This window comes from Sparus aurata, chromosome 12, assembly GCF_900880675.1.
Source record: "Sparus aurata chromosome 12, fSpaAur1.1, whole genome shotgun sequence".
Lineage (NCBI taxonomy): Eukaryota > Metazoa > Chordata > Actinopteri > Spariformes > Sparidae > Sparus > Sparus aurata.
The window spans coordinates 29610288-29626047 of record NC_044198.1 but is presented as its reverse complement, the minus strand read 5'-3'; the positions used below and the strand labels follow the sequence as shown (position 1 = coordinate 29626047).

General features: G+C 49.6%; 2 protein-coding genes and 1 long non-coding RNA gene across 4 annotated transcripts; all 3 read right to left on the bottom strand.

Moving 5' to 3' along the window:
- Window positions 1–733: 733 nt before the first annotated feature.
- Window positions 734–4590, bottom strand: mfhas1 (multifunctional ROCO family signaling regulator 1). The gene has a single exon (XM_030435702.1). The coding sequence runs from the start codon at window positions 4165–4167 to the stop codon at window positions 1147–1149; it is 3021 nt and encodes a 1006-aa protein (XP_030291562.1). The 5' UTR covers window positions 4168–4590; the 3' UTR covers window positions 734–1146.
- Window positions 4591–7452: 2862 nt separating this feature from the next.
- Window positions 7453–11464, bottom strand: ppp1r3b (protein phosphatase 1, regulatory subunit 3B). Of its 2 annotated transcripts, none has more exons than XM_030435759.1 (2): window positions 11322–11464; window positions 7453–8762 (listed from the first exon to the last, which is right to left on the bottom strand). In XM_030435759.1, exon 2 carries the CDS (start codon window positions 8736–8738, stop codon window positions 7884–7886), a length of 855 nt encoding a protein of 284 aa, XP_030291619.1. In that variant the 5' UTR covers window positions 8739–8762; window positions 11322–11464; the 3' UTR covers window positions 7453–7883. The 2 variants fall into 2 exon arrangements, with proteins under 2 accessions (XP_030291619.1, XP_030291618.1); XM_030435758.1 differs by having other exon boundaries at window positions 11237–11448.
- A 1370-nt stretch (window positions 11465–12834) lies between these two features.
- LOC115592726 (uncharacterized) lies at window positions 12835–14256 on the bottom strand. Its single transcript, XR_003986206.1, has 2 exons — window positions 14118–14256; window positions 12835–13851 (listed from the first exon to the last, which is right to left on the bottom strand). It is a non-coding gene; the product is annotated as an uncharacterized LOC115592726 (long non-coding RNA).
- Between the last annotated feature and the right edge of the window lie 1504 nt (window positions 14257–15760).

Here is a 15760-nt window from a genome sequence, read left to right as displayed (position 1 = left end):
TTCTGTTGAGTCCAAGTACAAAAGGTCAGAAAACCGTGAGAAACATTTCCCAAAGTGCAACGTGAACTTCAACAATCCAAAAAGAAGATTTCACTGAATGTCAGAGTAACTCAAAATATTACTGAAACCACAACAAGACCAGATCAATAAACTTTGACAAACAGACCCACAGATCTGTTTCTCGACGTGTTTGTTTGGTTTGGAGAAACACAAATGATCCTGAATCATCCGTCAAAATATGAAAATAGTCACCACACCGTGCGACCCGGTGACTTCATCTTTCCTGTTGTTCTATAAGAATCAAATCTCTGCCGGCTAAAGTCTGAGATCAACATCAGCTTCATACAGAAGCTGCTGACACGCAGTGATGATGTCATCATACAGGAAACCCAATCAAATGTCTCCGATGGATCGCATCACGTGACGGATCCTGAGACGTTCAGCAAAAACGGGTCGAGCTGCCATGATGACCTCATCCATCAGCACATCAGGACACTGAGGATTATCTCTGCCACACACACACACACACACACACACACACACACACACACACACACACACACACACACACACACACACACACACACACACACAGCCTTTGTTCGGCCTCCTCCTCGTCCTCTGCATCTGATCAGAGTAACTGAAGCGGATCAATAAGTGAAGTGCTTCCATGTGGATTCTCGTGTATTTATGATTTTAATGTATTTGTTTATATCACAACACTTTGTTCTTATTTATCAATACATCCTATTGTATAAACATTCCTTTGAATCAGCTATTATGTGAATATTTTATTCTGTCATCTTTACTTTTCTTGCTGGTTCGTAACGCGAGCTGAGCGTGTTTGCTACACAACATTCTGAAACTGTATTAAGATGACATGATTTTGTTGATCAGCTATTTATCAGTAAAAGTAAGAAAGATTCTCTGGTTCAGCTTCTCAAACGTGACGACTCGTCTTGTTAACACAAGTATCTGGTTGTGACTGTTGGTTCGAGCTAAATACTTATTGTACATCTTCACATGTTAAATATTGAATATGACAGTGAAAGTGTAAAATGAGCCCTGCAGGTTTCGTATGTTTACAGATCCACTGAGCGAGCACGAGATGTGCTGTTTGTCTCCACAGGTCACATGATCACATGATCACATGACTGAACGTAAACATCCTGCTGCAGGACAGAGAGCTGATGTGGTGTTAAAGGACAGTAAAGGTGATTTACCTGGGAAGGCGTGTGGGTTGGACGACCCTCTCTTGAGGCACTTGGAACACAGAATATGAACAGAGTAGTGCAGGCCGGGCCACTCCTGCAGCAGCACGTTCAGCTCCTCCACCAGCGGCGTGACCGCCTGCCACGCCGTCCAGATGTTGGGCAGCGAGGCGTGGCTGGCGATGGACAGAGTCTCTGCCTGCAGCTTCCCCTTCGAGGGCTGGTGGCTGATCACCACGGGGACTTTACCTCGGTAGGCGAATATCTGATGCCTGCCGTCCGACCTCTGAACCACGTGGCTGTTAATCTGCACGCTGAAACGAGCAAACAGTCCAGGAGGAAACAGGAAGGGGAAGCTGTACTGGATGTGCAGCTGCTCCACGGAGAAGAACGGACACAGAGGCAGAGAGCTGCCACCGGCCTCCGCCTCCGCCTGCGGCTCCTCGTTGCTGACGTAGCTGGGGAACTTGTACCAGGCTGTGGCTCCGTTCAGAGGCTTGCTGCGGGGCTTGTTGATGCAGTAGCAGATGCCCATCTTCTCCAGAAGCTCCATGATGAGGTGGAGATCCTGCTGGGTCTGGATGAGCGGTCGGAGCAGCAGGCGGATGACGTTGGAGGGCAGAAGGCCTTGTTGGAGGAAGCCCTCCACATGCTGCTGCAGGTGGGTCACCCTGAGGTTCTCGCCCTTCTCGTCCTCTATAACCAGACTCACCCTCCCCTTGTCCCCCCGCTCCCCCTCAGAGAGGAGCCGGTCCAGCAGCGTGGACTCGTCCCTCTGGAAGAAGACGTTGAGAATTGCAATGAATCTTGGAAGATTGTGAAAAACATACTCCTTCAGAGTGAGGCTGTCCTCAAAGTACAGCAGCTTCCCGCTCTCGTGCAGGTAGGATAAGGCGCTCTGCAGCCGGTCCTCTGTGAGCCCCGCCTGGAGGCCCAGACGGGCCGAGTCCCACCACGACAGCCACAGGTCTTTGGGCTTAAAGTGCAACTCCTCCAGCATCTGCCAGGACTTTGGCAGCACTCGGTGGAGGTTGGGGAAGATGTCCCTGTGGTCTGCGACGGACATGAGCTTCTCCCTCAGCCGCTGGACGCTCCTCTGGGTCTCGGTGCAGCTGACGCTCAGCACCGGCGACAGGATCTGCAGCCGGTGGTTCAGCATGTACTGCAGCTGGGATTTCCTCCGCCTCAGGTTCCTGTCAGAGACCCCGTAGAAGAGGACGTGAGGGCTGGACAAGCGGACACTGTAGCCCTGCTCCAGCGCCTGATCCACCTGCAGAGCCAGACTCCTCAGGCTCTGGATGTCCCTCTTCTCCTGCAGGCCGATCAGTCTGTGAATGTCCAGCGTCTTCTCCTCCACCTCCACCTCTCCACAAAGGTCTGCATGCGTGCCCACCAAGCACACAACAGCATGGGGTACTTTGGCACTGAGGAGGTGGAGGAAATACCCGACGTGGGCATAAAAGTTCCTGGACGAGTATGTTTTGAGATTTACAACTAGGACGTAGAGAGCACCGGGGGAGAGAAAAAAGGGTTTGATGAGGTCATAGTTTTGCTTCCCTGACAGATCATACACCAGAAATGTAAGACAGCGATCAGCATCCGCCACCCAGTTAGTGACTTCGATACCTTTGTTTCCCTGGTTTTCTTCAACATCCCTCTGAGTGCTCACCACGCTCTGCCTCAGCCGGGTCTTCCCAGCGTTCTTCGCCCCCATCAGAACCAGTTTGAGCCGCGGCTTCACGGCGAGCTGCGAGTGTGCGAGCTCCTTCTGATAGGCAGCGATGTAAGGGATGCCCTTCATACACACCTCATACGGAGGCTGGATGAGAGGGTTATCCTTCACCTTCCAAATGTTCACTTTGGACAGCTTTCCAAAATCATCTGGAAGTATGGCTATTTGGTTACCCTGTAAAACAAGTTCCTCCAACTTCTCCAGCTCCACGATGGAGTCGGGCAGATATGTGATGTTGTTGTTGTCCAGCCAAAGGTTGGCCAGCCTCCCCAGCTGCCCGATGTCCTCTGGGACATGAATCAGTTTATTCCTGCTCAGGTAAAGTTCCTCGAGTCCTGTGATGCTTAAAATAACCTCTGGGAAGCTCTCAAACTCATTGGAGGACAAGTTAATCATTTTGAGTCTTTGCAGACGACTGAAAGCAGCAGGCAGCCCTGTGAGGTTGTTCCCGTCCAGCATCAGGCTCTCCAGGTGGCTCAGGTGGCAGAACGAGTCCGGTAACGAGGACATGTGAAGGCTGCTGAGCCACAGGATTTTGACAAACTGCAGCTTCATGATGTCTGCTGGTAACGTCTCGAACTTGTTCCCGGAGCAGTCCAGTTCCTCCAGCTCGCTGAGGTCCAGGATCTCAGGGGGGAACTGGTTCAGCTTGTTGTGATCTGCGTCCAGAGTCCGCAGCTTGGAGAGGCTGGAGAAGGATGTGGGGAAATCGTGCAGGTCGTTGAAGCTGATGTCGAGTTCCTCCAAAAACTGGAGCGTTCCGATCTGAGCCGGCAGATTCTGGATCTTGTTGTGACTGATGCAAAGCTTCTTCAGCCCCCTCAGCTGACCCACAGCCTCAGAGAGACTCCTCAGACAGTTGTGGCTCATGTCGAGCTCCACCAGCTGCCCCAGCTCGAACACCACCTGGGGGACGGCTGTGAACTTGTTCCTGCGGAGCACCAGGATGCGCAGGTTGTTGAGGGTGGATCCCAGCCCGTCTGGCAGCTCCTGGAGGGAGTTGTTGCCCAGATTGAGCACCTCTATCTCGGCTATGTCCTCGGGCAGGATGATCTGGTTGTCTTTGGAGCAGAGGGTGAGCTGGCGCAGGTTGCTCCGCAGCTTCCTGGAGCGCAGGGCGGCATCCCTCCACAGCCTGGCCGTCCGCAGATTGTTCTCCTTGTCCTCCATGGCGGTGCAGCCGGACCCCTCCTCCTCCTCCTTGTTTTCATTGAGAGTTTTCATGGAGACGGAGCGGGCAGCATGGTGGACGGTGAGCCTCGGTAGTGATCAGCAGAGCCTCCGTCAGGCCGCGGAGGAAACTCGGTCTGTGTCGGGAAACGATCGCGCGTGTCGGTGGGAGCAGGAGGAGCGCGTGCGGCCGCGGAGGCATCCTTTTCTCCTGCGCCACTCCGACACAATGAGAACAGAACCGGCTCACAGCTCCGGCTCTAACCCCCGAACCGAGCTCCGCTGCCGGGGCTGCACTCTCCCCTCCTCCGGCGTCCTCATCGCCACGACACACCGTCCTCTGGCTCTCTCTCCCGGGGAGTATCTCCGTGTTTCTGCCGCTTACTGAGCCGCCGAGTGTCTTCCTGGGAGCGGGGAGTGGAAGTGAGGCAGCAGCCGCTCACTGCGTCAGATCTGTGAGCCCTCCTCCTCCTCCTCCTCCTCCTCCACCTCTCCACAGGAGGGAGGAGGAGAGAAAGTGTTTGTCCTCACTTGGTTCAGCAGCTTCAGATCAGCAGAGTTAAACACTCCTCATGGCTTTAAACCCTCCAGAGTTCAGGTTCAGTCTGATATTACAGCCGAAAGTCAGTTCAGACTTTACTGAAGCAAAATATGTCAAAATAAATACATAAAGAAAATATCAACATGACGTCATTAACACACTGAAGTAAAATATACAACATTTAAATAAAGAAACGGCCCATTGAGCATCAGCTGCAGTCAACAACAGCAGCAGGGGCTGAAGAGGGGCAGACAGTCCCCAGACTGCCTTAGAAAATCTCTTAATTTTGTGAGTTTTCGACTTAAGAGCAGCTTAATAAACTTTCTGAAACACTGTTTCTCACACATTCTTAGTTATTTGGGCCTTCTAGTGAATTCGGCATATGTTATAGTCGTGTTTTAGGGAGTGCTGCAGCCCCATCAGCAGCTTTACTATCTGATCCATACATAAAACTCATTGTCCTGCTGATCTGTCACCAGAGGGAGGACTCTGTCTCCACCTGCAGGACAAGATGTGCGGAACAGGAACAAGTCTTCTTCATCTGCACCTTTATCTGAGGGAGGAAGGCCACACACATCACACCAATATACACATACAAAACCTCTGAAACAGTAAAACTAAATCACAGTATATGAATATATATCAGCTTGAAGCTCAGATTTAAGAAGAAGTTAATGTAACCTACAACAAATGTGTCAGAACCCATCAGGACCCACCAGGACCCATCAGGACCCACCAGGACCCATCAGGACCCACCAGGACCCACCAGGACCCATCAGAACCCATCAGGACCCACCAGGACCCATCAGGACCCACCAGGACCCACCAGGACCCACCAGGACCCATCAGGACCCATCAGAACCCATCAGAACCCATCAGGACACACCAGGACCCATCAGGACCCATCAGGACCCACCAGGACCCACCAGGCTGCTGATGTTTAAGTAGAATTTGTCCTGCAGGACTTCACCTGTAACAGATTGTGATATTTGTACTTTTACCTCAATAATCTCTTTTCCAGCTCTGTGAACGAATTGCAATGCATCAACAGAGATAATCTGTGATCAATACTGCAGTGGCCTCGTTTCAGAGCCGTCCCTCAGTTCTGTCTGAATGTAAACAAATGTAAAGCACTTCCTGTTGACTCGTCTCCACGGTTACATAAGTGAACCTGTGTTACCTGCAGAACAAACACAGCAGGCTGAAGGACGAGCAGATCCACGTCCACAGCGTCCCACATTTCCACAGTCCCACGAGCAGCGACGTGCAGGTCATACACACCAACACGTCAGCACAGCAGAGCCGAGGCCGCCGCAGCACAGCCGCCATCTTTACCTCCATCTATCTCTACCTTCTAACTCCACAGTGAAGAGGTTCTGTTAACTGTCACAGCGGTCCGATCATCACAGTGCTGAACAGTTTGTGTTCTGGTGTCTGGAGGCAGGATTCACTCTGTACTGTGCAACAACACACACACACTGTAACAACACAACCACTTAAAAAGCTTCACTTTATTGATCAGAATCTCTTAAATCACTTTCAGACAGGTCAACACTGGGCATGTGCAAACGACAGGACAGTGAACACAGACAGGACACAGATGCTAATGCTAACGCTAAATGATACAGAAACACACCTGACTCAGGTAGCTCATGATAAAATGTGCAAAAAGGTTGGAATGCAGAGACTGAGAGAGTCGGGGGTGCGATGCCCTGCACGCTGACTGACAGGCGCTAAAAGAACTTCAGCTTTTAAAAAACACAGAGACATGAATTACACATCCGATCTGAACAGGTGCAAACTTAAAAGCTGTTCTGCTGTGTGGAAACCAGAGGATTGTGACATGAAACCAGCGGTGTTGAAACATCTGGAGCAACATGTCCTGTAAAACATTAAACCTTCCCTGCAGGGACACTCAGCACAGCTGCAATCATTCATCCATTTACACTTTGGTAATATACAATTCTAATATTGAAATGAAAATAAAAATAATTATCCAGGTTGCAGTTCCTCCACTGAGACGACTTTCTGATTCTCCATCACAGAAAACTGAGTCTGTTTGAACGGAACAACAGACGAAGGCATCAGGATTATCATCATCATCAGGAGAATAATCAGCAGAGGAGGGCGATCACAGCACACTGACAGGTGGAGGTGACACCAGGCGATGCCAGGCGACACCAGGCGACACCAGGTGACACCAGGTGACACCAGGCGACACCAGGCGACGCCAGGCGATGCCAGGCGATGCCAGGCGACGCGAGGCGACGCCAGGCGACACCAGGTGACACCAGGCGACACCAAGCGACACCAAGCGACGCCAGGCGACGCCAGGCGACGCCAGGCGACACCAGGCGACGCCAGGCGACGCGAGGCGACGCCAGGCGACACCAGGTGACACCAGGCGACACCAAGCGACACCAAGCGACGCCAGGCGACGCCAGGCGATGCCAGGCGACACCAGGCGACACCAGGCGACGCCAAGCGACGCCAGGCGACACCAAGCGACACCAGGCGACACCAAGCGACACCAGGCGACACCAGGTGACACCAGGTGACACCAGGCGACGCCAAGCGACGCCAGGCGACGCCAGGCGACACCAAGCGACACCAGGCGACACCAGGTGACACCAGGCGACACCAGGCGACGCCAAGCGACGCCAGGCGACACCAAGCGACACCAGGCGACACCAAGCGACGCCAGGCGATGCCAGGTGACACCAGGTGACACCAGGCGACGCCAAGCGACGCCAGGCGACACCAGGCGACACCAGGTGACAACAGGCGACACCAAGCAACGCCAGGCGACACCAGTGAAGAAACAGTGTCGGCCATATTTAGTGTTCAGGGCGTGTTCAGTCTGCTGAAGAGTCTCCCTCCGTCCTGAGCGATCCGGTCAGTGTTTAGCTCTCAGTCCATCACTTCACATTCACACGTTTGTCACAGAAACAAACAACCTCATGTTCTGATTTGAAGCTGAATTTACAAGAAGGAGAAAATGATTCAGAATCTGTTGCAGCTGTTTCACTGAGTCTGTTCAGTTTCTCCTCATGAATCAACTCTTAAAATCACCACATTTGTTAAGGGAGTCTGGTGATGTTGAGGTCACTGGTCCACCGCCTCTGAACATGGTCTCGTTCACACCTGTACTGAGAGCTGATCGGATCAGTCAGGACTGAAGTTGACGGGCCTGAAGTGGGTCAGAGGACCGCAGACGTCTGCTTCCTGTTCAGTAGTACGGGCCCGTGTTCTCGTATCCTGCGTAACTCGGCCAATCAGGGAAGATCCCGTGTGAACAGGTGGGGCTGCCGTATCGGTCAAAGTGAATCCCCAAGTGAAAGGAGTCGGTGTGGCGGCTGCAGGCGTCCTGATGGATCCTCTTCATGGAGGACCAGACCACCCTGTAGTTGCTGCCCTGGTTGCTGTCCCAGTACTGGCGTCCATCCACCGCGTAGCAGACGGCGAACTCGACGTGCTCGTGAGGCTGCAGCTCGGCGGGCAGAGACACGTGGAAGGAGAAGGTGTCGCTGTACGAGCTGGGATACGTGTCCTTCATGTAAACACAGTCTACGTCCGTGTGGCTGGTCCAGCTGTCAAAGGTCACCCGCAGCTTCACGGACTTCTGGAAGGACAGGTTCTTGACTTTAACGGTTCCCTCTATAGCCTTGTCCTTCAGCAGGCAGTGCTCCAGGCACACGTAGTTCCTCTCCAGGCTCTGACGGAAGCACAGGTAGTCTGAGGAGGGCTGAGTGAAGTCCAGAACCAGTTTGTCCTCCTCCGCCGTCAGAGACAGAGCGGAGCTGAGCATCTCCTGGATGTTCAGAGGGATGTCGATGGGGTCGTTGAACTGGGAGAAGACCTTCACTCTGGTGAGAGACAGACCTCTGTGATCAGCAAACGTCACCTGCTTCTTCACTTTTCCAGAGTCCTTCCTGGAGGACCGGCCGCCGTCGCTCTGATCGACCCGGTGCGAGTGCTGAAACCTGAGGCAGGAGCTCAGAGCAGGTCCACAGGACTCAGGAGACGTCCCGAAGACAAAGTCCTCATTGGACAGGAACAGAGGCAAGGCCATGTCGATCGGCATGATGACCTCGGAGGAGTCAGTACGCTGAAACAGAGAAGAGACGAGTCGTCATGTGACCAGAAACCTTTCAGAACATCATCATGACATCATCATGACATCACAGTTTCTGTCAGTGGACCCTCAAACAGTTTCAGTTTAACATCTATGAGCAGGAGATTACTGATCGCAGATGTTTCAGACAGCTTCAGATCGTTAAACCACTTCAGACCCAACGCTCACTGTGACGGGACGATCGTTAACATAACAACCCTCAACCAATGATGATTAACTGCGTGAGTATGACATCACACAAGTGGGCGGGGCATATGAGAGAGTCCAGAGAGGACAGGATGTCTGAGGGTCATAAAATAAAGAATCCAGTTTGATACACAGGAGCAGGCTCAGCATCACCACAGAAGTAAACACGGTTCTGCTGTTCTGCTCACATGAAGTCCACATTATAACTGTGGTGAAGTTAGTTTCAGGTTAGATGTTCTCTCGGGTCCAGCTGAGACTTTACTGAGGTTCTGCCAGTGTGAGCAGCAGGAGGACGGTCAGCTCACCTCCAGAGCCTCGAGCTGAATCCCTGAGACTGATTTAGGGACCGTCATTAAATTACTTAGCGTAAATATATTAATACAAAATAATTGCAGTTGTTTCAATATCTTCCATGTCATGTGACCCAGTGACTCCAAACCAGCAGCAGATCTGTTCCTAAGACCTCGTCCACACGTACCAAAACTATCTTTTTTTTCCCTCCGTCTTCCTCGGCATCGTTTCAAGAATATTTGCGTCCACACGGATCCACTGAAAACGACTCGACACGCTGTAATTCATATTCCAGGACTCTAGGTGAAATTCACCAGAAACGGAGAAGAGACGGAGCGTGAGCATAAAGCTGCACGCTGTAAACAAACAGACAGTAGACGGAGAAACCGAACACAAGAAGAAGAAGAAGATGAAAATGTCTAGTTCAACGAAACCAGAATCATTTGTGTGGACCGATAATGAGGTCGAACTGCTGCTGCGACTCACACTCAACTACAAGGAGAGGAAGTTACAAGAAACACCAACACGAGCATGTAGTCCGCCATTGTTGCTGTTGTTGTTGTTGTTGTTGTTATGAGACGTCGCGGGGTTCAGAGGGCGAGGGGTGGGGCGATGGCGTCATCGATACGGAGAGTATGTGGATTCTCCGTCCACACGAGAACGGGAGGGCTGCGTTTTTGGATTTGTCCACCCTGAGACCCGGTTTCAAAAAAGTGCGTTTACAGGATCTGTGTGGACGGTCGGCCAAAACGATGCAATACAAGTGCATTTACACAGAGAAGCGTTTATGTGTGGACGGACTCTAAGTGGGTCAAATGAGACAGAACTCTTTGTATTGTATGTTCGTGCTTCCTCAGTTCAGTACTGCAGACGTCTGATGCCCAGTGTTTGACGGACAGCAACCATTTTGAAAAGGCCAAGAAAGGAGACTGTGAATGTATTTATGCAGAGAGTATTTCTATGAAAAGATGAAACATAATTGCAGCTGTGAGCTCGTCTGCAGCTGTAGTACTAAACTGAGGAAGCACTAAAATACAATACAAAGAGGTGTGTCTTCTTTGGCCCACTTAGGAACAGATCTGCTGCTGGATTGGACTCAGTGGGTCACACGACATGGAAGATTTTGAAAAAACTGCAATTATATATATATATATATATATATATATATATATATATATATATATATATATATATATATATATATATATATTCGTGCTAAGTAATTTAATGACGGTCCCTAAATCAGTCTCAGTGATTCAGCGGGAGGTTCTGGAGCTGAGCTGACCGTCCTCCTGCTGCTCACACTGGCAGAACCTCAGTAAAGTCTCAGCTGGACCCGAGTGAACATCCAACCTGAGACTAACTTCACCACAGTCACATTATACCCTCAGTAAATACGAAATGTAATTATAAATCAGCAGAAACACGTCGGCCTGTGAACGGGAGAGAAGTCCGTGTTGGTTCTGATCCAGTCAGTTTTATCCCACAGAGCTGATGTTTGGTTCAGTGTCTGAATCATGTTGGATCATTGTCTCTGTGTTTTTCTGTTCCGTCTAACCTCTCGTTGTTCTGGCTGATCTCAGGAGCGGGTCGTGTTGGGTCATGTTGGTTCTGAGGCTGTGAGACGGGTCACTGAACTCAGCTGTCAGGAGAAAGTCTGACTGGACCATCAGGACCAGAAACGTCTCCTGTGCCGTGAGATCCACCAGCGGAACACACAACTGGACTCAGAGCACCAGACCTGATCTCATGTTGCATCATCCGAACTTTAAACAGATTCTATTGAACTGGGACTAAAGTCCATGTCAGTGCCAGCAGATTCCGTCACACAGCACTCAGCCCGGTCCACTACACCTCCACAGGTTCTGTCTCTGGATGGAAGGATGACTCTCAGCATTAAACTGGGTCTGTTTCAGAACCAGTCTGGTTCCGGTCTATAAAGAGCCTGTGTGGCTGAGCAACACACCCACCTGTGCACGCGGGCTGCTCAGGTCGGACCCTGACCGAACCGCTCTGCTGGTTCCGCTCTGTCTGACAGGAAGCCGTGTGTCTCACCTGGAGCGCGCTCACACCTGGACCAGGTCCTGCCTCCTCTGTGGTTCTCCCTCCGCGGTCCTGTCTCTGGACGGTTCCGGTCCCGAGCTGCTCTCCTCTCTGTCTGAACCCGCAGCACGACTTTCTGTGGCTTCAAAGCCTCACACAGCCTTCACGTGAACACCTGAAGCCAGCCAATCACAGAGAGCTGTGACGGAGTGATCGACGTGTCGTCAGAGGCGCGGGGCGGGGCGGGGCTGTGCGGGGCGGGGCTGTGCGGGGCGGGGCGGGACACGTTCCATTCATGAGCCTGAAGGTACAGATGGGATGTGGCCCAGGTTCTGTCAGGAGCCCACAGTCTGGATGAAGTCAGAACCTGTTCAACAGTTAAAGCAGCACGCTGTAGAAATGTGACTGAGACAACCGATCATCAAACGGACCCACAGAACCGTCTCAGTCCACACAGACAGATTATTCTGGTTCCTCTTGCAGAGCTCTATGTTTCCTCTTCACAGAGAGGATCCGGTCTTCTGTGACCTCACACACTGTTTACCTGTGTGTACTGTGGTGTCATGTGGCGGACCCTGCCACCTCTGTGGCTCCACACGGTGTTCTGGACCTTCTGTTCCTCTGAGAGCAGCTGGTTTATTCACTGATGGAGACAGTTTGTGTCAGAGTGAATCTTCTCTGATCGCAGAGCCTCTTTAAAGCTGCAGTATGTAGAAATGTAACGGTGTGAAGAGAAAACTGTGCTGACGTTCTGTCAGAGACGCCTCTGCTCTGTGTCCTACAGATGTGTCCTGCAGTTAGCATGCTAACAGCTAGCCCCAGCCTGAAACACTAGCTTCATGGCTAACTGAGCTAATTAGCTAATGGCAGCTACAGTTAGCAGCAGCTAGCGGGTACTCCAGTGATACGCTGCCCCCTGTTGGTGAAGTTTCATCTACTGTCTCCGCTTCAGTATTTTCACGGCCTCTTTATACACATTTTAATATTGAAACAGATTAAATACAACATGATTATTATTATAGTCATTCATTGAGTTAAATGTATATTTCAGCTTATCTATTTATATGTTGTATTCATAAGCGATTGGTTAATCTTGTACCAACAAGCAAAGTAGAGCTAACGTGTAACATTTTAAAATGTATTAATAGATTAACATTAAAATTGAGTTTGAGACACAAGATTCTTTTATATTTCAATGATTGAGTAGAATATATATTTTCATATGTTGTAAACGTTATTTGAAGGAGGCAGCTCTGTCGGGGCCCCCTGGTGGCAGCAAGACGCACTACGTCACAGCCGCTTCTGATTTAGTGAAGAACATCCTGAATATAGCAGCTATTTTATAAGCTAATTAATTGGACGACCCACACTAGACTCAATAAGTCCAGATCTAAACTGTCTCATTGTTTATTATCTCAGATATTTTAGAGTTTCAAAAACGATTCACTGTTTAAACTGTTTCTGACTTCAGACTGACTGTGATCAGTTCTCTGCTCGGCTCCTCCATTCTCAAACAGACTCAACGTGACAGAAAAACAACTTTATATTAAATGTGACACTGAAGTTCTGCGATGAATTATAGGAAGCATAAAGTCCAAACTGTGGATCAGCCGTGGATCAGCCCGTCCCACCACAGAGACGATCTGTTCTGATGAAACTCGTGTAAACAGCAGCTGATCTGGGACCAGTTCCATACCTGAGTTCACAGGACAGACTGTGACACTCCACTCAGGACCAACAGCAGTACAGCAAATAATAACAACAAATAAAGTACAGATGACAGTAGGACCGGCCTCGGCCCAGAACAGACCCGACCAAGTTTTGGTTCCGATCCAGGACTTTTGAACATTGTGATGAAGATGATGATGAAGAATGTTTTGTGACATTTTGGTTGAATTCTCAGGAGTCAAACACGATGTTGCTGTAAATCAGGCTCATTGGGTGTTTGTGAAGCAGACTGATGGACTCTGGTTTTGGTTTATGGGGCAGGTGGTTCTGATGTGTTCTGTTCAGTCCATTGACCTGATGACCTGATGACCTGATGGCCGACTCATACAGCAGTCGCAGCAGCCTCAGACCTGCAGGCTCAGACCTGCTGTGATGTGTTCAGGGTCCTCTTCTGTCTGACCATCATGACAGCAAACAGTTTTTATAAGACGTGACATCAAACGGTGTGAGTGTGTCGGTACCTGCAGGACTTACTGAGGCCGGTGTTGACCTGAACACAGTGAGCAGATGAGCGGAGCACTTTGTCAGCTGATGTAAATGTAAATATTTGTTCAGGGAGAAAACCTCCTGAACGACGAGGTTCAAGAGGAGAGAGGCCAGTTTGTGACCAGTGCTACATGACTGTCCCTGAATGCACCGCAGACATGTGACCTGAATACAGGTTGTTTCCTCATGGCGCCGAGTGAAAGCAGGCCAGCTATGATAAACGTGACAGCAGCAGTCAAACATTAATCTCGGGTCGATGTTCTGTACCGTCACCTGGTGGTTCTGAGCGGCTGACGTTCACCAGACGACTGCTGACAAACTGATCCACCTGGTTTGGACAATCACAGAACTTATATATCCAAATAATAATTCTGTAATAATGATAATAATAATAATAATAATGATAATAATAATTATAATAAAGAGGACAACTAATAACATTCAGCAACATGTTATAATCATATCTCTGTTCTACCTGTAACAGAATGTTTCCACAAACATTTACTCAACTATTTCCATTTTCTGCCACTTTAACTTCCACTTTGAGGTAAAAACTGGACTTTTTGCTTCACTGCATGTATTAAATGTACTTACTAAGACAACTACAGATGGAAACTGGAACACAAACTGGAGAACAACAACACCAGGGATGTATGGAGGGGTGAGAGAGATCACCAGCTTCCAGAGGAGAGGTGGAGGAACAGCTGAGGGAAACGAACAAACGAGTTCAACAGGTTCGACTCCAGCTGCCCCCCCGCTGCTTCTCTCCACAGCAACTTCAGGATACAATGACCCCATAAATAAAGCTATCTATCTATCTATCTATCTATCTATCTATCTATCTATCTATCTATCTATCTATCAGTTACTTCACAGATTACATGCTGCGTCAAAGTAAAAGTTGAACATTTTCTGATAATCAATAAAAGTTGAACATCAGATCTGATAGAATACAGCATATACAATATATACATACATGTAAATATGTGGATCGGTCACATTTACTTTTGATACTTTAACACATTTAACATCGAGTAATTTGACCAAATATTCTAACTCCATATCTCTATTTACCCCGATGTGACTGTTGGGCTGTAGTTTGTGTTCCGGCCTGCGGGGCGCTGCGACACCAGGAGAGGCTCAACTGCCTCAAACCTTAAAGAAGAAGAAGAAGCAGGACAACGCCACACACGGTACTGCGCATGCGCTGAGGTTGTAATGCTATCAGATCACTCACGCGGTAACAGAAGTAAACAGTAGCAGCTAGCAGCATTAGCTGGCTGTGTGTAATGAATGAAGTGAAGACGGTACTGAGTCACAGCGCAGCTCATTATTGAATGAGTAATTAAAGAACAATGAGTTCAGTTGAGAGTTTGAGAGAGTTTGTCAACGAGCGACTAACTGCTGCTGCTGAAGAAATATTCAGAGTTTTTAAAACAACTATCGTCCAGTACGAGGAAGAGATCGATCGGCAGCGCGTCATGCTGGATATCTGCTGGAAACCCCAAGTAAAGTTACACAGGATAGGTGAGTAAAAGTTTGTTATTTTAATAACACTAATGTTCAGAGCCCTGGAGTGGCCACAGAGGGGGACATATGCATCGCAGCCACGTTTCACTACATGGAGCGAACATACGAGTGTTTCCCTCGTTTTGGTTCATTCCACTCCGGGACTCCGGAGGTTCTGAATGTCCGCTGCACGGCTGGGCTCCGTTCTATTGAGATTGAGGAGTCACGTGCTGATTTGGGTTGATCTGGGCGGGGTCTGAGCCGGTCGGCCATGATGGTAGGAGACGCTATCGGTTGTCAGGGGCAACGCCTGCAGAACTTCACAGAGGCGCGACTAAACAGTCCAGAGCTCTTTAATTTCTGCGCATTTATTATTTCGGCGGGACAGAGACGGATCTACGAATACGAGAAAGAAAAGGAAGAAAGTAAAGCAATGCAAAAAGATAAGGCGAAAGAAAAGGGACCTTACAGGAACAAGCTCACACCAAGCGCATAACAGCGGTATTTGGAGAAGCTCTCGGACATCCAAAATATCGACCCATACGAGCTCCCTGCAGCGGAATGGCACAGAGACCTGGATCATTTACCTCCATGCACATACATGGACATCGTCAGTTACCTTGTTTTTGGTGTAAGTTACTACACAATGCAGGAGTTTAAAAGCCACAAGTCTTTGGAAAGTTACGAGACTTTCTGCTGCGGCTGGGTGCAGGACTTGGCCATCTACA